General features: G+C 55.5%; 1 protein-coding gene across 2 annotated transcripts; it reads right to left on the bottom strand.

The window, feature by feature from the left end:
• Positions 1 to 11,561: 11,561 nt before the first annotated feature.
• EGR3 (early growth response 3) lies at positions 11,562 to 16,960 on the bottom strand. Of its 2 annotated transcripts, none has more exons than XM_026519008.4 (2): positions 16,707 to 16,960; positions 11,562 to 15,380 (listed from the first exon to the last, which is right to left on the bottom strand). In XM_026519008.4, exons 1-2 carry the CDS (start codon positions 16,858 to 16,860, stop codon positions 14,371 to 14,373), a joined length of 1,164 nt encoding a protein of 387 aa, XP_026374793.1. In that variant the 5' UTR covers positions 16,861 to 16,960; the 3' UTR covers positions 11,562 to 14,370. The 2 variants fall into 2 exon arrangements, with proteins under 2 accessions (XP_026374793.1, XP_048068242.1); XM_048212285.2 differs by lacking the exon at positions 16,707 to 16,960 and adding an exon at positions 16,203 to 16,520.
• Between the last annotated feature and the right edge of the window lie 6,146 nt (positions 16,961 to 23,106).

Below are 23,106 nucleotides of genomic sequence, written 5' to 3'. Positions count from 1 at the left end.
GGAGCAAAGGGGTGTGTGGGGTGGATGCGTTCGGAAGGGCTGTGGGGGTAGCGACGGCGTCATGTCAGGGTTTCTGCCTTTGGGGCAGTCAAGGACCCTCAAAGAAAGGGATGAGGTCTCCCCCGTAGCAGGCCAGCGCAGAGAAGTGGGTCAGTGGATGGGGCAGACACCACTCCTCCAGGCTTCCTGAGCGCGAGTCTGCGCATTGAGAAGGTGGTGCCCAGCATGGAGCGGCAGGTAGAAAGGGTCTCATTGCCCTGTGGGAGGGACCAGCAGTGCCACCAAGGCCAGGCCAGCGTACCTCCAGTCCTGGCCTGTTGTACCTCTGGACGGATCAGGAGAGAATGCCCAAGGAAGGCACACGGTGCAGGGGAGAGAGGCTAAGGGAAGGTGCGGAGGGTGCTGGGGGCACAAACTCCCCCCGCCCCAGAGGGCCAGGCCGAGGTCTGGGTGCTGCCAGGCCTTAGCTCCTCTTCCAACCTTAGGCATCCCTTGCCTTGGAGGGCATGGTCAATTCCTGGACCCCAGGGACCTTCCATCGGGTGGTCTTCAACCAGACACAAAGGCAGGCAGCTGTGGACTTGGGAGACTGGGATCCTGGAGCTGGGGCCCCAAGCCTTGTGAAGGGAGTCAGGGCCAGGAGCGCTGCCATTTTGAACTGCTGTCCCCACCTGAGATGTGAGGGAGGGCCTGAGGCCGGCGGAGCTGGGGCCTCCCTCCACGGCTGGGGAGGTCGTGAGGACCCAGCTTCTCAGGCAAGTCACAGGAAGTGGGCTGGAACCGAAGGCGCTTGGGTAGAGGTGCGGCAGGCTCCTTTGCGGGCCTCTCTGATCCACCACCCTGACCTGGGTCTGGTGTCTTTCAAGGCTTGCTTCTTGGAGGACCAGAGTGAATGCCTAGAATGGCTGAGCGGGGAGTAGGCGTGGATGGAAACCAAATGGAAAGAGATAATATGCCCCCCAGCGTGCACCCCATTTTCCTTCTTATATAAGGACAGATTCTCCTGTGTTGCTCACCCTCACCTCACAGGGAGAATATGCAACCATCACGGCTTCCCCTGCGGTTGGCCAAGGATGGGGGCCTGGGCTGCTGGCCCCTCCCCCACACCCAGAAGCTAAGGGGAAACCAGGGCACAGTTGTTCCCAGGATTTGCCAACTTGGGGACAAGGCGGGGCAGAAACCTGGTTTCCAGGAGGTCTCTGATTGAGGGAGTCACAGGGCTCCGTGGTGCCCAGTGTCTGCGTTCCTCTCCTCCCCACTGGGGGACCTGGTGCCCCTCTGGCTGCACCTGCTTGAAAGCCACCTGTGAGTCCTCCGGACCCAGGTCGGAGAAGGAGGCTGCCAGTGGCTCCAAACCACCTCTCCCAGCAACTCTGCTAATCCAAATAAGATAGGGAAAAGGCAGTGGGAGGAAATGATAGTTTCATGGTTATTTTCAGAAAGGAAACAAAAAAAAAAAATGCAAACAGGAGCACACCCTGCATTTTGGTGCAAAATCTAGGAGTCTCAGGGAAAAGAACCGACAGTGCTTCCTTCTTCTGGTCCCTTCACCAGATGCTGGGGAGGGGCTGCCGGTGCTGCTGGGGCCTCGGGCTGCTTTTCCTCCTGGGGAAAGGGGCGAGGGGCTTAGGAGGCAGATCGCAAAGACCCTTCCCACAAAGGCAGGCTGGGAAATTGTGGAGCTGAGGCTTGTAAGGCACAGTGGCTTGTGTAGGATTGGTGGGCCGGGAGGGTGTGTTCTAGGAGCACAGCACAGAAAGAGAACGAGAGGGGGAGGGAAAGCAGGGGAGCCTGGGCTGCGGGAGAACGGAGCGGGGCTGCTGTGCATGCGTGTGCAGGGCAGGCACAAAGATGGGGGTCATGTGAGCAGGGCCGCACAGAGGGGACTGCCCAGGGACCAGCCAGGGTGGGAAGGCTGTGTGAGAGTATGGAGCCCACCTTCCTGTCCTGGGGAGAAACGGGGCTATGCTCCATCGCTTCTAGGTTCCCTGGATAATGTGGGGAGAGTGCGGAGGGAAGCTGTGGTCTGAACCTCGGGAGGAGGTTTGTCTGGAGGCCTATTCTCAGGGGTTTGGTTGGGCTTGTTTGGAGACTTTCATAGGCCAGCCCACAGAGGCTATAAGGGGTGTGGAAGGGAGAGAGGCAGGAGCCAAGGCCGGCTGGTGCATGAGGAAGGGGAGCACAGCGAGCTAGGGGCCCCCCACCGTGGCAGACGAGGTGCTCTAGAGCAAGGGTGAGAGAGAGGAAAGGACAAGCAGACCTAAGGGAACTGGAAGAGGGCATTGGGGAGGGAGCCAAGCTGGTGTCCTGCCTGAGGCGGGAGCAGCGTTATTACCCCCATCCTACAGAAGTGCCCACCGAGGCCCAGAGAGGTTAGTTGCTGTGTCCGAGTTTCCATGACTAGCCAGAGAAGGAGCTGGGGTGGAGAGATGGGCAGGAAGCACACTCAGGCCATCTGTTGGGTGGTCTGGTTGGTGTTGAGCGGTCTGTAGTGCTGAGGACATAGGAGTGCCCATGAGGCACTGTTCCAGGGAAGACAAAGTCCGGCCAAATACCAGGAAAATCCTGGTCCCAAGAGGCCTGTGGGGCTTTGGAGGCTACCCACATGGAAGTGATGGAGCCTTCCCTCCCAGCTTGCTAAACCAGACCAAGCCCTGGGACCTGGGAGGGAGGGCTGGGGAGGAGATGGAGATAATGACTCAACCCATCCGACACAGGCTTGACCTAGGGATGGTTGGGTAACCCAGCAGACGCTCCAGTGCAGGGAGGGTGGAAGAGCGATGCTCCAGATAAGGGAGAAACGGCGGCGGGGAGGGGCCGATGGTTCCGGGCAGCCTGTTTGGGAGGAGGATGGGGAGCAGCACACTTCTTTGGGGATGGGAAGAAGAAATGAGGCTCCAGGACCTCTTGGGAGGCCTCTACTGAGATTAGGCCCCTGTAGGAGAGGCAGAAGCTCTTTGGGGCTAATATCCTAGAACAGAGGAATTCTCAGGGTGGGAGGCCCAAAGGCGGAGCTCTGAGCTCTCCACGACTGCTGCTCCCTCCCCGGGACAATGGCTCGGTTTAGGGGCCAGCCACCCTCTGGCACCTTCTAGTTCATGGGCCTGGGGCTGATCCGTGCACCACAGGCCACTGCCGAGACCCCAAGCCAGGGGACCTCACCAAATGTCATCTTACACACATTTGGCTTGGGCCAGAGAATGAGAGGCCCAGGACGTCATCGGGGATGGAACGAGGCCAGCACTTCTGAGCACCAGCAAGTAGGATCAGGTTTGGGCCCAGGAGGACGAAAGCTGAGGCCTTTTCTGTTTCCTGCCCCTGCGGGCCCCGGCTCAGCCCTCCAGCTATGAGGGGGAGGGGTGGATCTTGTGTGCACAGGGGATGGTCCTGGAACTCTGCAGAGCCAAGCTTGAGGTGCCATATGGCTCTACCACTAGCACCACCCACTTTTCTGACAGGGACTTTAAGACACAGAGGGGGACTATGGCTTTGCAAACGTCATACAGCTTTGTCCTCATATCAAAATCGAGATCAGGAGCCAGGTCTCCTAACTCCTGGTGTGGCACGGGAGAGCTGTCTGCGAGTCCCAGGGGTATACAGCTGTTTGATGATATGTGTCCTCATTGGATGCACATTTCAGCACCCTTAGACCCAGAAGGTACAGTTTCTAACAGGGAATCAGGGATCATTCCCAGGCCTGTCACCTCTGAACCATCTGGGTCCTGTGTGGTTTTCCAACGTGACCTACTAAGAAGAGTGACTTGAGTTCAGACCTGGCTCCCAGCTCTGCCTAGAATGTCTGCCTGGGATATTCACCTGTAGAGGGAAGAGTGTTCCCCAGCAGTCTTCTTCAGGCCTCTGGGACAGGACAGCTCGCCTTCATAATTTTACATTGCAGTGGACCTCTCAACTGCCCTGTGGAATGGGAGTTAATACTCCCTGCAGACGGGAGATGGGAGAACAGAGCCTTGGCCAAGTCACGAGGTGGACTCGGTCTATCTCATATCTTTTGGTCTGGTCTGGTCTGGTTTAACACAGAGAGAAGAGTAATGCGGGGACCAAAGCTATAGCTTGGGTCTTTTGGCCGAGAGGCCTGAGCTCTTCAACCAGTAGCAAAGGAGAAGTAGGTGGGTAGGTTGAGGGGAGAAAGGCAGAGGTTTGTCTCTGGAATTGTGGATGCAGAATTCTAAGTGCCCAAAGAGAAGAGGATGTGGGGCAGCTTCTAGCTCACCATCTCAGGGCCTGGACCGAGGAACAGGCAGGAAGGTCAGCTGGAGGGATGCTCTGTGTGGACCAAGGAGAGTCAGAAGATGGATCCCCCAACCCTGGAAAAGTCTGCCTTGTAGCAAGAAGAAGCAACCAGAATGTAACACGGAGAAGTGTCATCTGGGTTGGACAACCTCCACCAAGCCTGCTGGGCATGCTCCAGAGATGCCAAGCTGCTATGCTGTTTCCTGGGGCCTGTGGGCCACTGGGACTTTCTTTTCCTCCTTGGGGAAAAGGACAAGAGAGTGAGCAGCCCCACAGAGCACCAGGTGAGCATCCCAGGGTGGAGCCACTCTACCTAGAGTCCAAAGGGATAATTTACGAAGAGACCTTAGCTCACACTTGGCATGTAGTGGGTTCTCAGGACCTTGGTTTCATTATTTTGAGAGACATGGAAGAGGACTTTCTGAGATCCTCCAGGAAGTTCCCCTCCCTCTAACTCTTGTCTCCCCCACTTCCCGCCGGACTCTGCTTTAGGTATCTTTCGATCAGGGACCACCACTACATGACGCCAGGCCCAATGTATTGAAATCATCTGTTTATGGGTCTCCCTCTCCCCCAACAGAATGGAAGACCCTCGAGGGCAGGAATGGTCTCCCATTGGTGTTCATCTTTGTACTGCCTGCCACTCCCCCTGACCCTGCAGACAGGCACTATACCTGGCTTCCTATAGGCTTGCTAAATTAACAGATGAATGAATGAAATGGGAAGAGGCTCTGGATGATGTCACGTTGCCAGGGAAAGACAAGGACTGCGGGGGGGGGGGGGCTTTTGGAAAGACATGACATGGAAGACCAAAGAAAGATGGAGGGAAGAAATTTCTCTTTCCTAGATGAAATTGCTTAGACAAGTATATAGAGATAAAGTCACAGCACCAAGATTTGTAACGATCCTGGGACACTGAGCTCACGGTGAGGACCATAGTGGATCAAGTGATTTCAGGAATGTCCCATTTTGCACATTCAGGGCTCGGAGTCAGGGCGAGAATGTGACCATATCGGAGGAACCTGGCCATCACCAGCTCTTTGCCAAGGCAGGAAACATGGCCAAGCCAGCCACAGATGAAGGAGGAAGCTGGCTTTGTGAGGAGTGATTTCTGTGAGATGAGGCCAAAGGAGATTCCCATTGTGAGACTGGGCAGCAGAAAGAGTCACCCATCTTGTCAGGGACTTGGCACCAAGGCAAATGGCCACAGGAAGAGAAACGGTTCTCAGGCTGTGGTTCTTGAAGGAGGCAGTTCTTTCTGTCCTTGACCAAGCTGGGGTTTAGGAATCATCAGTTGCCTCTGAACGTGAAAGCAAGGTTAAGAAGACGGCAGCTGGCTGGGGAGGGGGTGGATTAGGAAGCCAAGTGGAGGAAGGGGGATCATTGAGGGCAGAGAAGAGAGGCAGCTTGGCAGAGGGAGAGGGCCTGGCAGCCCAGCATAAGTCCTGCTCTCTCCCCTTCTTCCTGCAGCTGACCCCCTTCCACATTTGTCACTAGCCACTCTGGCTTCATGTGGCTCCTTGAATAGTTCTAGATGGCCACCACCAGGGCCTTACACTTGGTATTCCTTTTTGCCCAGATGTCCATAGGACTGGCTCCAGCACTTCTTGCATCTGTACGAAGCCCCCTCCCCAGTGAGGCCCTCGGACAGCTCCCTGTGTTCCCCCAACATAATTGTAATGCCCACCTAGCACCTCTCACTCCAATCGCTCTGCTGTATTTTTCTCTGTAACACATATCACAATCCAACATGAGTATTTTTTACCTGCTTCTGCCCTGGAGAAGGCAAGTTTTGTGAATGGAAGAATGCTGTGTCTCTCAACAAATAGTACTGAATAAATGAAGTAACCAGCACTTTCCATGGGGCCCTCCACTGAAAGTCTGGATCCGAAGTCCTGGCTCTTCCTTTGTTGAATGTGATTTTGGAAAAGTCACAGAACCTCTGGACGCCTCTGTTTTTTTGTTTTTTGTTTTTGTTTTGTTGTTTAACCTGAAAAAGCGGGTGTTGGACTCTTAAGGTCCATTATGACTCAACGAATGCAGGGGAACCCACCCAGGGGGATGGGATGAGGTCAGGGCCCTGCTGCCTGTGATTCTGTCCTAGAACATCACCACTGGGAAAGCCCTGGATGGTGCTTCTGCTCCCAAACTAGGCTTGGGCAGGGGCAGCTCCATCAGGCCTGAGGCTGGAAGCTGAGAACTGGCCAGAAGGCTGAGGTCAAGGATGGATGACTAAGAACAAGCCTCAGATCCAGGGAGAGGGACAGACAGGGAGGAACTGGGGCTGCTGCGTTTTATTTAAATCCCTGATAAGGATCAGGAAGCAGGCAACAGCCCAATGACACATTAATTAACTTTGCAGATGATACTGCATCAGGAAGGTGTTACATCCACCCATCTAAGTCAGAGAGACAAGAGGACCTGGGATGGGGTCAGGAGCCAGCCAGGAAATGGCAACAATGAACAGCAGCTGCAGCCCAGAGCGGAGAGGACTTGTGTCCTCTGGGAGGACTGGGGGTTGGGGTTGAGAGGATCCATTTTCAGAATACAGATGTCCTGTGGAGGGCTGGTGTTGGGGGCGGGTGGTGAGGACCGGAGGTTGCCTTGGCTCTATTTGAACTGGTGTGCGGATCTCTGGTGGACACAGAGCTCTCCTTCTTGCATCTGTGTTTGGAGGGTGGGGAGAGGGGACCAGGTGAGGGACAAGGAAAATAAGTAACATTATGGAGCATCCACCATGAACCAGGCACCATATATGTTGCCTCGTTTGAACTCTACGATGTCGTGCTAAGACTGGAGGAATCCGAGGTTTGGAGAGACTAAGAAATCTGTCAGTAGTCACACCGTAAGCAAGTGGTGGAGCTGAGATTCAGATTGAGATGGAGATGGTGATTCCAGAGCAGGCCCCAAGGGAAAAGCCAAGTAGCTGCTGGGTTATCAAACCACCTCCCAATTTTCAGGATGGAGACTTGGGTAGGAACGAGTGCCCCAAAGGAGACTTTCCTTAGTACCCTGGGGTCACACAGGCACTAGAAGTTTTCTGCCTTCCTGCTCAGATGGCCTGAACATCCCAAGCAGGGAGGATAAGGGAATGAGGAGGAATGGAAGTCCTTCAGGCACCCAGACCACCTGGACGGGCAAAGCACTAAGGAGTAGAAAGTTCTAGAGCTCTTGCAGCCTGTGCTTGAGAAGAAGCCAATGTGCCTGGAGGCCCCAGTCTGTTCTGGTCACTAATCTCTCTCCCTTTGCTGGGAACAGGGACCTGATGCATGGGTGGGGGGGAGACACCCCCTGGGGAGAGCCATGACAGAGAAGACAGGTCCACAGACAAGGGTAACTTCCCCTCTGGAGGGTTGGGGTGTCCCCAGCCTCAGTGGCGTCAGATATCTTTTTACCCCTAGGGAGCCAAGAGGTGGAAGCTTTCCTAAGACTACAACTAGGAACTCAGTAGGGAACTCAAATAGGGACTCAAGTCTGCTGTTGGCTGGGTCAGAACAGAGCAGTGTGTTTCTGTGTGGGTCAGGACGCCGCTGTGAAGGCCTGAGGTAAAGATGGCTGCAGGCCCTGGGCAGGCCTCACAGGGAGAGCCAGCCTGAGGGACCCGCGATCATGCTCCACGCAAAATGAGCAGGGCCCAGAGAACATGGCTGGGCAGCGAGAGGGCGGGAGGGCTGTGGAGTGGCAGAGGCCCCTGGGAATGGGTGAAGGAGAGACTGTAGGTGCGGGTGGGGTGCCTGAGGTCCAGGAGTGTGCCTTCTTTGTCCTCTGTCCAGGAACCTTGAGAAGAAAGGAGGGTAGCAGTAACCCAGGGAAGCCCCATGTCCTCGTCCTAAGAGAATGCGCTAGGGGCCTTCCTGGAGCCAAGGCCAAGAAGCAGGCGAGGCAACATTAAAGAAACCATGTGGTGGTCAAACTCCCACCCAACCTTGACATTAGAGTGTTTCTGTTGAGTAGCCGGCACCATCTAGAACCTTCGACTCTCTCCTTCTTGTTGGCAGCTTTTGGCCGTGTTCTTTTTGGATCAGCTCCTTAGTAAGATTGCTCAGAAACCTTTCTTCTAGCCATCTGCGTGTTCGCCAAAAGGGAAGAAATACTCTTTTCCCACCCAGGTCAGAGGGCAGAGGAGCAGTGTTTTCCCGGCGGCCGGCAGGGGCGGAGGCAGGGACTGTCCCAGTTTCAGACGCCACGTGAGGCAACCATGATGAGGATGGGGAATGAGGATCCTAGGCAAGTGAGTCAGGGCCTGGTCCCTTCCTGCCTGGGCACGGACATGTCAGCGACTTCAATGCAAGTTGGGAAAGCCTCCTCATGCTGCCCCTGCCCCTGGCCCACCTCTGCTCCTGTAGAGGTTGCGAAAATGACCAATTGTTGAAAATATGAGAAATGGGATAGAAAGGAACCTTCAAGCAAAAGGAGTGGTGAAGTTTCAAGAGCTGAGATGCTAGGAGAAGCTGACCAGGCCAGATGCGTCCCTGGCCACTGTAGGATGACTGACAGGGGCCTGAATGCTCGCGGCCTTGTCCCGGGTACTGGGGCAGCCAAGGGGCTCCGAGAGCCACTTGGATCTTTTCTTTTCCTCTGGAGACCTCATTCCTCTTTGTGCAAAGAGTGGGTTTTCTAAAAAGAACTGCTTGGGATAGATTTAGGATTATGACCTATTTTGAAAACCCCATGGCACCTTTTAGAAAGTCATTTCCCTCTAGTCGTTAAGATTTTGCCAGTATGACTTCTAGTCTTTGGGACACACAGAGCCCTTCTACTTTCCTTAGGCTCTTTAATCCATGGCACCAGGGGAGCCAGTCAAAGCCAGGAAAAGGCAGTTCACAACCCCCTTATCTATGGCAGGCAAATTCTGGATTAGTGAAAGGGGATCTATAGCGACTGGCCATAAGCCATTACCTTGCTATCATCAGAATCCACCTTGCTATTCCTTTTTATATACTTGAGAAGAATAGACACATGCTTAGATCATTACTACCACCACCATTTAGAAAATAAGCCACTCCTTGCTCCCCGCTTCTCATGAAATATCTCATTTGTACCCAGCCCTAGTTCATGGAGTACAATTTTGCAAAGAGTCATCACCTTCAGTAAGCCACTCCCAAGGTGGGAGAGACAGAGAGAGAGAGAGAGAGGAAAAGAGAGAGAGAGATCCTTTCATTCACCCCTAACAGCTTAGAGGTTGCTTTGGACATAGTTATGCCTCTACCTCTTCCATACTTCTCTGTCGGATTTTGCTCCCAGAAAAGCTTACGTTGATTCCTTCTCATCATAGCTCCACCCAACCCTTTCCTCTACCATCTCTCCACTTCATCCCTAAGTTTGAAGGTTGAGTTTCCTCTCCCCATATTCACAAAACCCAGGCAGGCTGGGTTGCTGGTGTGATGCTATCTGGGACAGCCTTATCTAGTTACAAAGTATGAATCAGAGATTACAGCACACAGGGCTGGTGCCAGCCAGGCGGGCTGCCATATTGTCAAGTAACCCAGTGGTTGAACCAGGTTGGGTTGAGTAATATGCACCAATGGGAAGTGAGTTTATTAATCATGCAGCATAGTACACTGTTGACGAAAGTGTAACTCTGAAGGCCTGACTTGATTGGAGAAGGTGCAGGTGGGGCTGGATGGTAACTATGAAGACACCCAGTGACGCTATCCTTCCCTGAGAAATATGCGCTTGAAAAACACATAGAAATCTGGAAGCAAATATCTAGTTTAGCAAAGAGGTGGATTATATAGTCAATCATCAGGACTTTTCAGCCATCTCGGATTCCCTTTGTTAAAAAAGGACACCTCCTTGTGGCTATAGTTGCAGTTTAGAATTTCAAAATTTCATGAGGTGAGAGAAGGGAATTCAAGATGGCAGCCCGTGACCCAGAATTGTGTGGGTGAGAAAATGGAAGATTCCATACCGCATTCTCTTTATTGAACTCACACTTCAAAAACATTCTTTTCTAAGGCCACAGCCCACCGCCTTCACCCGGGTCTGCCCTCAACTTCTTGGTAACTGAGGCCAACCAGAAATACCACCCACATTTTTCAGGGTGATGGGTCTGACTGGGGCGGCAAGAGCAGTTCCTGAGCAGGGATGCTGTACTCCGTTTCTGTCACTGTGTGTTTGCTTCAGGCGGCAAGACACTGTCCCCCATTGCTGTTTGTTGTCCCATCTACACAGCACAGTATCAGACACCGAGCCCCTGCCCCCAAGCTTCACTGAGGCCGATGATATGCACAATACGTGACAGAAAAAGCCCAACTGAGTGTTTTAGAGGGCAGGCAGAAAGAAAGGGAGAGGAAGGACTGATCTGTCCAAAGAGCATTCGAGAACAAGCCGCAAGAGGATCAAAGATTGTGAAGACTCCTGGGAAATAAGGTGAAGGGGGCAGAGCGGAGCTGGGGACACAGGAAGAAAGTGGAGGGTATGTATCTCTTTAAGAGAACAGGGAGAAAGCTCTAGGGCTGGCAAATGATCTCAGTTAAGAAAGGGGAAGCTTCTGGGGAAGAAAGCTCATAGAGTAGGAGAAGCATCACCTCTGTGGGAGATAGAAGTCATAAAATGTGAGGGGTTGATGCTATATAAAATATTCCTTGTACATTCTCCAAATCCCAAATATTCTTTCTCCTCTCAGAAGCATCGGATCCCTTGGGAGTTCATGAGAGCTGCTCTTTTCAGCCAAGACCCTCTTTCCCAGGCAGCTACAAGTAGTGAGGCCTGGAGAGTCCTGTCCAAGTGGGATTGAAGTTGCATAATTTTTAAACCTGATTTTTCCCAGTCGTCTGACCACAATAGAGCCTCCAATCTCTCTGGTTATCTTGCCAACCTTGAAGAACCCTCTCTCAAGTCTCCACCTGTTTTTCAGGCTTCAAAAGCTGTAACAAGAGCACTGCTCAGTATGGCTGTAAGGACTCTCTAAGGTCCTGCTCTGGTGCTCCCTGTTACCACCAGAGCCATAGTTCATCCACTGGGAGATCCCCGCCTCTCTACCCTCAATACCCATTAGAAACCAGGGAGAGGGTTCTAGAAGGTTCCAGTTACTACTCCTGACTCCCATGAGTTTATCTCATCTGTTTGCTTAATCTCTCTGGCAGTCTGAGACTCCCAGCAGCGTGGAGGAAGAATCCTATTCTCTCAGAACCGCGATAAATGCTCGACACCGGGTTTGAAACTCCAGAACCCGCACAAAATTCTGACCAACTTCTAATAATGCCAAATTGCATGCTTCACATTGAGTTCTCAGAGCAAGAACAGCAAAACCTGGCATAAGAACCTATCAAACCAACCCTCAGCCAAAAACAAAACAAGACAAAAAACAGGCCAGACCAAAACTTTATACTATGAAAACAAGAAATAAAATAAGGAGATTTATAGGCCGGCTGATTGTCAGCAAACACAATATATTTACTGTATTAGCATTTGCTCACAGTGCAAATGGTACAACATTACACCATTTCAATATTTCGGTTTTTAAAAATGCTGTTTTCATTAACTATATTATATTGGCATAACAATGTGACAAAGGAGCAAATGAAATGTTGGTGAAGAATTTCACCTTTTCACAATATCAAGCATATTTTTTTAACCTTAGTATAAGGTACTATAAATCCAAGAAATAAAAACATCCACAAAATATATTACATCTGGTTTGTCTTTTTCTAAGTACTCAACTTTATACAAAAGTCTTTCAAAAAATATCATTCCCCATAGGTTTTCCTGTTTAAAACCTGATTTTTTTCTCTCAGTTCACATAAGTTAGAGTGCATTTTCTTTTGTTGTTTTTTTTAAAACATGCAGACATATAAAAAAATCTGGATAGCACAACCTTTTGGCAACAAAGTTATTTTTCTCTTAGTTTAAGCTTAAATGTCTGAGAACAGTTTTATTAAAACAAAGGAAAACTCAGATTATCATGCAGTGACATGCATAAACCAGAAGGAGCAAGGAAAAAATATTAAAGGATATTTGATTCCTCCTTCCAGCTTTGAAGTGACCAAAATTTTTGTTTTTAATAATCATCACATTATAAAAAGTATTCAGCAAAATACTGTCTCTGCAAAGAAAGATTTTACCCTTCAGCTGAAAAAATATGGGCCCTCCTGGCAAACTTCATCCTCTTCTCTCTCCTTCTACAAAAAGTCCAAGTACCTGGAAATTCACAATCCCCCTGCTCTTTGATTTTTTTTTCCCTTTCACTAGACTCCTTTTAGTATTATTTATCCACCACCAAAGGAAACAAAAAACAAAAAACAAACCCAAAAAAACAAACAAACAAAAAACCCCGATGCTTTTTTTTTCTTAAAAAAAAAAAAAGTGGGAAACGCATAAAGTGACTTTAAAAACAGACATTCTGTAAACTCCAGACCTTTGTTCCTTCTCTCTGGGCAGCTTAGTGACCACAGGAGAATAACGCTAAGAGGGAACAGTACATTCAGTCAAGACTGTGCTGGAAGCTGTGTCAGAGAGCAACCTTCCCTACTACTCCACTTCAAAAGAGTCACCCCTGTGTGGGGGAAGCGCTAGGGAGGAGGGGGTGCCTGAGAAGAGGTGAGGTAGGGCGGGGAGAATATGAGACTGGGGGGCGGAAAAGATATGCCTCATTCAGCAACATAGATTAATGCAAAAATACCCATATCTTTAAGGAAAATTTGGACAGACGTGTGTATGTGTGTATCTGCAGGTATTCATACATGCATACGTATGTGTGTGTGTGCATACACGCACCTATGTAGATATAATCTCATCAGTTAAATTTTTCATAAAAATAAATCATTTAAAGCTTATATACCTACAAATTCTCTTTATTCCTGTGCACTGCACTGGATAGCCAAGTACCTTAGAGATCTTATTTTGCTAGGAGTACATATCGTGTGTGTGTCTTTTATATGTATATATAGCTGTATGTATGTGTGTATATACACGAACATGCATACACACACACACACATACACACACACACACACACACCATATACATAGATCTGAATTCTACCTGTTGCGTGGCGATGACAAAAGACGAAAAATGAGCCTGCTTTCCCATCAATGGGGGGTAGGAGAAACCGGTATGAGTGAGCGAAAACAAAAAGATGGTGAAATGCGGCGGCTGGTTGAGGCCTGCCTTTCTGGAAGAAGATTTTGAAAGAGATGGGAGAAGGCTTTAGCGAGAAGGGAGAGGTGGGGGAGCAAGGGCAGAGGGCGAACTCAGGAACAGAGATTTCGAGAAGTGGGGCTGAGGAAATAGATTTGTTACAAGGCATGTTTAGCGATGGCTGCTCCTTCTCCCCGCAGATCAGACTGCCCTGAGGCCTAAGAGCGAAGCGCTCGGAAAAGGAGGGGTGCTGAGGGGCCGAACCCTACACGGCGGTAGCAGCCCCGCGGCGGCGGCATCCGAGGCATTTCTGTAAGAAACATTATTTCCGAGCAGATGGAAGACCGTCTCATCCGGCCACGTGCAGGCCCCCAACCTGGGACATTCCCCCAGCGGCCTGGGGACCCGATGTGGGGAAGAGTTTGGGGTGGACACAGCCCAGTTCAGCTCAAGAGTCTCACACACACACACACACACGCGTGCGCGCGCGCGCACACACACACACAGCCACACACATAACACTCACGCGAGCACGCACACTCGCGCGCATCCCCGCACGCAGGCGCGCGTGCGTGCGGCGGGCAGCAAGCTCTGCGCTTTGGTGCGCTCCTTACCCCCTCCCCCTCTCGGGTCTTCGAGGGGGAACCGAGGGAGACGTGGGGGGAACCGTGAGGTGCTTGGGTCGGGCGAGGCTTGGGCGGGCCCCGCCTTCAGTCCCCCGCAGGTCCTTGGCGCGGCCCAGCGGCCCCTGGATCAAGACGATCCGAACTGAACAAAGCGGGCTAGACGCCACCTTTCCGCCCCCACGCCTTGGTTAAGGGGGGGCAGCGAATGGAGGGCGCCTCCTGCCCTGGCCCCCGACCGTTGGCCGGTGTGAAAGGGTGGAAACGGGGGACATCGAAGGGGAACAAGGGACCTTACGTCCATGGAGAGGCCAGGGCGCGGCCCCTGCGCCTCCGTGGCTAGCTTTCCCGCTGCTTTCAGGCGAGCAGCTGGGAGACACTGCAGGGGAAAAGTGGGGATCTGGGGGCCCGAGCCTCAGGCGCAGGTGGTGACCACAGGGGCCAGGGACACGGGGGGCGCCGAGGACGCAGAGGGCGCACCCCCCTTCTCCGCCTTCTTCTCCTTTTGCTTGAGGTGGATCTTGGCGTGGCGCTTGCGCTCGTCGCTGCGCGCAAACTTGCGCCCGCAGAACTCGCAGGCAAAGGGCTTCTCGCCCGTGTGCGTGCGGATGTGGGTGGTAAGGTGGTCGCTGCGACTGAAGCTCCGCATGCAGATCCGGCACTGGAAGGGCTTGTGGCCCGTGTGGATGCGCAGGTGCCGGGTCAGCTCGTCCGAGCGACTGAAACGGCGGTCGCAGCCCTCCGCCGGGCACGCGTGGGGCCGCTCGTGGAGCGGGGTCTTGCTGGGTCGGTTGGGATACTTGCGGGGCCGGATGGGCTTGAGCGTGAGCGGTGGCTGGGGCAGGCTGCCAAAGCCCGGGTGGATCTGCTTGTCTTTGAATGCCTTGATGGTCTCCAGCGGGGTAATAGGGGGCGGGTTGACCCGGATGGGGTCCATGCCCTGGAAGGGCTTGTGCTCCGGAATGGAGCCCATATCGTTGGGGTGGTGGTATAGGTTGTAGTCAGGAATCATGGGGAAAAGATTGCTGTCCAAGGCCGGCTTGGCCGATTGGTAATCCTGGGGGGAATAGGCGAGCCCGGGGTTGCCCTGCGGGTCGTGGAAAGACACAGGCTCCGAGTAGAGATCACTGCAGTTAGAATAGGGGGGCAGCGCCGGATACATGGCCTCCACGTCGCCCTGCGGCGGCTGCACCATGCTGGCCGTGGAGGTCTGCGTGCTGAGTGCCCCTGAGGCCGGGGGCACCCCCAAGATGCCGGCGCTCATGAGGCTAATGATGTTGTCCTGACACCAGTTGGAAGGGGAGTCGAAGGCGAACTTTCCCAAGTAGGTCACGGTCTTGTTGCCGGGGGCTGGCTGGAAGGAGCCCGAATAAGAGAGTTCCGGGTTGGGCTTCTCGTTGGTCAGACCGATGTCCATCACATTCTCTGCGGAGAGCGGGGAAGAGAGGGGAGGGGTGAGTGAAGCCGAGCCGGCTCCCGGGCCCGGGCGCCCAGGTCCTTGCCCAGGTGTGGAGGGTGCGGCCGGGTGGAGTGAACAGCGCACGGGGTAGGAGGAAAGCTGCGCCCGGGCGCAAAGCGGGCGGTGCCGCGCTCCCGGGCGCAACCTGGATAGAGCAAAATACTACGGATCGGGGTGTGGAGTGGCTGCTGCACACACACCGCACACGCCGCGCACACACTCACGTATCACACGCACACACACAAGCGCGCACGCGAGAAGCATTGTTGTTGTTTCCGAGGTGGGGCGGGCAGGTAGCGGCAGCTACAGGTAGTTTCAGACCCGGAGCGCGCCGGGCTCTCGCTCTCTAGCGCACACAACTCGGCCTTTTCCCTTAGCCCTGTCCGCGCCGGGACGCCGCGCCTTCCCTGCCCCGACGAAGCCCCCCGTCCGCACCGCACCCGGGTCGCTGACCCAGAGCGCTCCGATGCTTTGTCCTCTGCGCGTAGAGGGGTTCTGCCCGCAAAGGGAGCTCTCCCGCCGCCTTCCCGGGCCCCAGCCTTCTCCAGGCCTGAAGGAGCTCTTGGCTCTTGCTGGAGGGGGAAAGCCCAGCCTCAGCTAGCGAGGGTGGAGGGCGGCGGAAAACCGGCCCGTGTCTCCATGGCGGGAGTGGCCGCTCTTCCTAAGCTCCACGGCCGCGGGATCGCCCCCCGTGACGGCCCCCGCGCGGGTGGACCCCCTCCCTCTCCCCGCCGTCCCCATACCCCCACGGCTTTGCTGAACGCCCCGGAAAGGCAGCGTCGCAGTACCTCTCCCACCGCGGGGACTCCACGCCGCACATGGCTCCATCCCGGGTGGGAGGCTGAGGGAGTAAGGGGGGGAGAGCGCGGGTGAAAGGGACGCTGGGCTCCTCCCGGGAAAGGGGGCGACAGCACCACGCCTTGCGCGCAGCCTGGCGATCGCGCCCCCTAAGTGGAGAACCCCAGAGCCGCGCACCTACCTCCCGCTGGTCGGCGGCTGCCCCCACCCGGGAGAACCGAAGCCTCTATCGTGGCGTCGCCAACCGAGCCTTCCCGATTGAGGAGGGCGGGAGGAGTGGGTGGGAAAAGCAACTCGCCCCCCGGAAAATTCCCAGCGCGCCCCCCATCTCTCCATCCATCCATCCATCCATCCATCCACCCATCCATCCATCCACCTATCCATCCATCCATCCATCCATCCATCCATCCATCGCTAGCTCGTTCCCTCCTCCTCTTCCTCTCTCTCTTTCCCTTTCCTTCCGAGCTGCCTCGCCGCCTCCCCGCCGCCCTTACCTGTAGCCATCTGATTGTAATGGGCTACCGAGTCGCTGCTGCCAGAGAAGAGGTTGAGCGCGCTGGGGATCTCCTCGGGGTACAGATTGTCAGGCAGTTGGTTTAGCAAACTGCTCATGGTCACCGGCAGCTTCTCGGCGAGTTTGCCGGTCATAGCACTCCCGAGCTGCCGCCGCCGCCACCGCCGCCACCGCCGCCGCTCGCTCCTAACGCAGCTTCCAGGCAAGCGGCATCCGAGAGGCGATCCGTGGTGCAGGGGAAAAGCATGCGAGAGGGAAAGTTCGGGGGGAGGGGGAGGGAAGAGGGGAAGGGGTGGGCCAGGGGAGGGGATCTTCTCTTTTTGGGGTGGGTGGGAGAGAGGGCAAAGGGGGGTAATCCTCTTGGGTGCCTCAGCTGGTGCCGTAAGAGGCTGGGGGGGGGGGCGTGTGCGGGGGGTGGGTGGGGGGGCCTGGGCTGGGGGAATCTCGGCCCAAGGGGGTTGGACGCGGCCTCAGTATTGATCTCACAAACAGATGCGCGCCGGCGGCCCCCCCGCCCCCCGATCCGCCACCGCCACCGCCGCCACTGCCGCCGCCGCCGCCTCTGCCGCTGCTGCCGCCGCTGCTACCACCACCACCAGCCCCGCCGCTTCCTAGCAAGCTCACTGCTGCCCAAAAGCTCCCAGCCAGGGAACTCCACCAGCCTATTTATCTGAGCCCCGGGAAAGCTCCGTGACGTAGCTGCCCATATATGGACAGACAAAGCCCAGCCGAAGGGGCGCGACGTCACAATGGAAGCTCCTCACAATGGAACATTAGAAAGCAGGAAGCGGGCCGCAGCCAACATGCGGCGCCCGCAACGCTCGCGGATCTTAAGAAAATGAGAGAAAGAGAGAAATAAAAGAGAAGAAAGGAGGAAAATTCGAGAGGAGAGAGGAAAGAGGGAAGCAACTGAACGCAAAGTGTAAAGCGCGCAGCCCCGAGTTGAAAAAGCAATAACTGCCTGTGTGTTTATTTTAGGTCCGCACTACGGGAGCGCGCTTGGCCAGCGGGGGGCGGGGGGGGGCGGAGTTGTTTGCAAGTGGCTCCAACACCCCACGCAGGGAGAAAGGGAACTGGAAACACCCGGCGAGGTCCCTTTGCAACCTGGGCACTTCTGGGGGAACCCGGAAGGTGTGCGCTCCGACCCTGCTCCCGCCGCTCCTCTCGCGTCCAGGACCCGGCCTGAGACCCAGAGAACGCGAGCGCGTCCCTTCGAGGGGATTCCAGAGATTCCAGCGTGTCAGGGATCGCAGATCCAGTATCCCCACCGCTTTGGTGCGGCCCTCACTCTGATTCTCCGCCCACGCCCCTGCCCCTCCCTGGGCCCTGACCCTGCGCTGACTCCCCGCCGAGCGCAGCGGCGGAGAGCTTCGTAGCTGCAGCGTGGCTGCGCGGGAGGCGAGAAACCCCGCATTTCTGGGGTCGAGGATGTGCGGTTTGGGTGGCGAAGAAATAGGAATGAAGTTGAGGGGACAGGAAACATGTGCACCAAATCCCTGATCATTCCCTAACGGTTCGAAGCACCCCCTTTGGCCACGGGATGGCAGGAGGGCCCAGCAGGCCCAGGCGCAGTCGCTGTCTGCTGCTGCCCGCGAAGGGCCCGCCACTGAGTTGCAGCAGGAGCGTGCTGAGCCCACAGTCTCTGAGCCACCTCCTCTAGTCTCTACCCTCCCCCTCGCCTTGCACAGGGCTGTCCCCATCGCTGCCTGCCGGCGCCCTGCAGTCAGGGGCCTCCTGTTTGCCGACCGGAACGCTGTCACCTCCCGGAGCCGCAGCAGATCCCGGGGGCGGCTGCTACGTTCCCCGAGGCCTGCTCCGGGAGCGCGCGCGGTCGGGCCGCGGGAGAGCGGGAGGAGAGAAAGGGAGCGTGGGGGAGCGACCCCGAATCACACCGGCACCGGCTTGGCGTGGGAGGATTCCCTCCTCGGTGGCCGTGTGGGCGCGGTGAATCCCGCGTCCCCCCCGCCGGGGAGTTGGGGTTGGGGGAACGTGCATTTCTCAAGGGGAGTGGGAGTGTTGACAAGGAGGAAGAGAGGATCCCCGGGCCTCACTCCGTGGGAGGGCCACGCGGGCCGGGGACGTGTGGGAGGAACTCCCGAGCTGCACATCGTGGTGGGGGTGGATGACAACCTCACTCCCCTCCCCTCCGCTCGGCGGAGAACTGGGGGTGGGAGGGCCCGGCCTCCCCCGGATCTTCTCTGGTTCCTAGGAAAGGAGGGATTCCCGCCGCCCGAGAGCCCCCTCACCCCACCCCACCCCGACCGCCGCTCCCGCCAGGCTCCCCACAAGTATACTGGGTAGGCGCTGCGCCCCCGGGCTCTCCTCCGCCTGAGCGGCGCGGGGAGGGAGCGCTCTGCAGCGGTCCCCGGCTCCGGCCGGAATCAGGGCATGCAGCGCCTCCCGCCCCCGGCTCCCTCCCTAGGGGGGCGAGCGGCCGGCCCGGGGGCGTAGGCGGCAGTGTGAGCCCGGCTGGGCGCGGGAGGGGCCCTGGCGGCTGCAGGGAGGGTCGCGGGGCGGCGGGCCAAGCCGGGAAGAGCCATACAAGGAGCGGATCCGGTGACGCGCCGGCCGCGCCCCTTCTCCTCGATTTGGCTGCAGATTCCGGTCTCCGGATTTGCATATTTTGGCAACCAGTGGAAAAGGAAAGAAGAACGGAACCCGCAGCCTTTAAAGGAACCGCACAGACTCTAGCGTCACCTAGGGAGGCGGTCTGGGGGGCGTGAAAAATTAGCCGGTGGCTCGGCCTCTGGCCGTAGAGCCTGGCGGCGAGGGAGAAGCGGCGAGCGGCGGTGACTAGCGAGTAACGCCCGCACCGGGCCCCTCGGCGGCGCTTCCTGCTGCGCGGGCACCCGGAGGTGGCAGGGGTCTCGGCGGGTTCCTGCTCGGGGCCGGCAGACGCCGCCAGGGCCGCGGCCTGGGGCGAGCGGCAGGCCACAGTATTGACTGCAGTGCCCTTGTTTCCCCGCGCGAGGCACAGCTCAGCCTGCGGGGGTGGCGGGAAGGAAGCGGGAGACCTCCAGGCCGTCCTGCTCAACACCCGAGGACCCTGCCGCGACGCACCCCCTCCCCATCCGTCCAGACCCCTCTCCCCGCAAGAGGAGAGTCAAGGAGCTGGAAACCCTAGTTCGGTTCGATAGGGGCCCACGTTAGGAAAGGCAGAGGCAGTGGGAGAATTTGGGATCCTTGAGAGCTTCCAGGACCCCAGAGGAGGAGTGTAGCCGCTGCAGAGACGGCCCCCAACCACTTCCAGGCTAGCTGCACTTGCTGCACCGAAGGAGAGGAGCGAGTAGCAGGGCTTGCCCGCCTGCTCCACCGACGGCTCGCCCACTGGTGAGATTGGATAAGAGTCTTTGGGGGCAGATTGCCTCCCGCCTCCTTCCTACTAGCTCCTGACAAAGAATGGGAGCCTTCAGTTCAATTAAATAAATATTCATTAAAGCTTCAGTGTGACCTGGGGCAAATTTCGGAATTTCTTTCTTAGCCTCAGTTTCCTTGTTTGCAAATTGGGGTAATAATAGTACCCATTCCTTAGGAAGGTTTAAATGAGATAATCCTCATACTTACACCAGCCCCCTCACAAGCATTCCATAAATGGCAATTAATATTGGTAAACTATATTCTCCCGCACTCTACCATGTATCTTATGTGTGAGCATAAGTGATACAGGGAGTAAAAAGGGCTGGGTATCCCACATCTGCGCGATCATATACAAGAAGCATTAAAGTTTATTATTTAGGGGAAAAAGCAAGTCCTGTTTGTGTGCCGGATACCTGCCGGGCACTGTGCCAACGTAGAGATGGTTAAAGAAAGATCCTCACCCTGCTGGAGCACCAGCCTGGACAGCAGGAGGTGGCATACGGCAGGGTACAAAGATGTCACTCCGTTGCACTTTAACACTCTGGAGCATCCTTCTAGACTTTTTTAGAGAGTGGCTCTGGCTCCTGGAGTGGGGTGGGGGACGCGTGCCCTTCTGTCCCTCCTCTGCCATGGAAGGAGTCACGCTGGGAAAGGCTGCCTCTGCAAGCAGAGGTCCTCCCTGCCTGGCTCCAGTCCAGGCTAGAGCCCCCATAGTTGTCCTCTGTTACCCGGGGTGATGGTGGCAGATGGAGGCCGGGGTTCCGTGGCAGGAGGGGACTACCCTGGGTATGAAGTGGGTGTGGGGTGTTTGGAGCGGTTGCTTATAGACTAACAGCCTTCTCCCTTCTGGTTGCCAAGCCTTGAATTGAGCATAGAAAAAAAGTTTTCCTCCTTCCCTCCCCCCTTCTTTCCTCTCTCCCTCCTGAACAGGGGCCCACAGTGGTTGTCTCAGTTTTATTGGCGGGCTCAGGTGAGAATGCCAAGGGCCTAATTACCTGAACTCCAAGCCCCGGACTTGTTGGGGAGCGAGTAGGCACTGGTTCAGGGCGTCCTCAGCCTGGAGATGGTGAAAGGCAGGCTCGGCCCCTCTGCACTGGGGCCAAGGCCGCCCAGCCCCTGGCTGCTCTCTCCCTTGGAACCCAGCTCGCCATGCCAGTGGCATTTGTGGGGACTGCTGCCACTTATGGGGGTCATGGGTGTGTTTGTCTTGGTGCGGGATGAAGGAAGGCATAGATGTGGCCCTAGGAATTCACCCCCCCCCCGCCCCCTGCCGAAAAAGGCCAGGCTGTTGCTCTGTCTGGCTCCTTAGTTCCACGGTCACCTCTGAACATTAGCTCCCCTGTTTGCTAAAGACCTCCAGTCCTCTGCAGTCTTACAATAAGCACTCCCCCAATTATTCAATCTGGGGTGTTAGCAATTACTGCATTGCTCTTCTCAGAGGTGATTTGCATTTTAAAAGAAAATGATTAGGGAGGGTAAGAAATAACCCGAAGGCATGAAGCCCCTTGCTTAGCAGGATCCCTGGAAAGATTGGTGCTCAGGGCTGGAGGAGTGAGGTCTGACTGTGGGTAGCAGGCCCAGTGACAAGCAGCGGGAGGTCTGGCCTACAGAGAGAGTGTCTGGGGTTCCTCCCGTCATTCCCGGCACCTGTGTACAGGGCCCAGCCTGGCGGGATTGCTCTGGACTGACCCTTGTCTTAAGGGTGTTCCACCGCTTTCCATTTTAGGGTGTTCACAGGATGTGCAAGGAGACAGGTCACTGGGGGAATCTGCCGGGCCAGCTCTCCCTGGTATTCTAGAGGTCATTGCTCTTCATTGGATAATGACAGCGGCTGAGGCTAGGCAGCTTTTGCCTGGACGCTTTTAAGAGGGGAAATAATGTTGACAGCCATGAGGACTTTTGAGGGTGAGCTCCTTCTGAAGCCGCAGGAGATGGGGCCATGGGAGCCCTGTGGACATACTTCTTTGTTTTCATTCTTTACAACAATGCCGTGAAAAAGCTTTTACGGCCCCCCCCCCCCAACATTTTGTCTTTTTAAAAAAATGGAGTCTGAATTGTTTGTTGGAGGATACTGGGCCAAGAAGTGGCTGAGCTGAGATTTGAACTCACGGCCTTGAGACTTCGAGCTCCTGCCCTTCATTCCAGCCTCCGTCCCCATCATGGCTGTCAGAGAAAGAAATGAGATGGCAGAGGTGGGTAATAGAACGGATACGTGTACAGCTTGTGGAGAAGGTGAGGGGTAGAAGAAAAGGTTAATTGGAGTGTTGCCTCGCAGCGCCTGCTTGGACCCGGCATGGGGTAGGGGAGGAGACCCGCCCAGGGGAGAGTCCCAGCTAAGCACTTAGGGAGGTTGGGGGTGGGTGGGGTCTTTCAGCAGGGCTCTCAGTAGGTGGAATGGCCACTGGGCCACTTTGAGCTCAGGCCCCGTGACCCTAGGTTGTCTCAGAGGCCACAGGGGCCTCTCCACATCAGTCATGCACTTCCATTTTGAACACCTGCTTGTGACCCATTATAAGTAACTCCTTATAATCATGTTAAATCAGAATGGTTCTTTATCACACTTCCAGGAATTTGGGGGCAAGGCTGGTGACCAAAAGGGAGGAAGTCTTATTACAAAGTAACATTTGCTTGGAAGGGGCCCCCAAGTGGTCCTGGAGCCCCCTCCTTAGACACAAGTCCAAGGCTGTGAGTAACAGCCACAAGGGTGGAGAGGATGAGCGTTTAGGGCCGGGCCAGGTTGGGCCGGGGAGGGAAGGCCGGTCTCACGTAGAAGGCAAGACTTGGAAAGAGTTTGCTGGATGGGTAAGTGGAAAGTAGAACAAGCAGTTCTGGATTCTGCTGTGAATTATCTATGTAACTGAACCAGGCTCCCTTGTTCCTGGGCTTCTGGTAGTAACTGGACAGGACATCCCACCTCTAAGGTCTTCCCAGCCCTGTTAATCCACTATTTCAGGATCCCACTATAGAAAGGGTTGGGAGGAGGCACGTTAGTGTTTAGTCAAGTTTGGGGTTCCGTAAGGCTT

This window comes from Ursus arctos, unplaced genomic scaffold (assembly GCF_023065955.2).
Source record: "Ursus arctos isolate Adak ecotype North America unplaced genomic scaffold, UrsArc2.0 scaffold_11, whole genome shotgun sequence".
NCBI classification, from domain to species: Eukaryota; Metazoa; Chordata; class Mammalia; order Carnivora; family Ursidae; genus Ursus; species Ursus arctos.
This window is presented reverse-complemented; position numbering and strand designations above follow the sequence as displayed.

Coding starts and splice junctions, on each gene's coding strand:
- EGR3 (XM_026519008.4), bottom strand. CDS start 16,860: ATGACCGGCAAACTCGCCGAGAAGCTGCCGGTGACCATGAGCAGTTTG. Junction 15,381..16,706: donor TTACAATCAGATGGCTACAG/GTAAGGGCGGCG, acceptor CGCTCTCCGCAG/AGAATGTGATGGACATCGGT.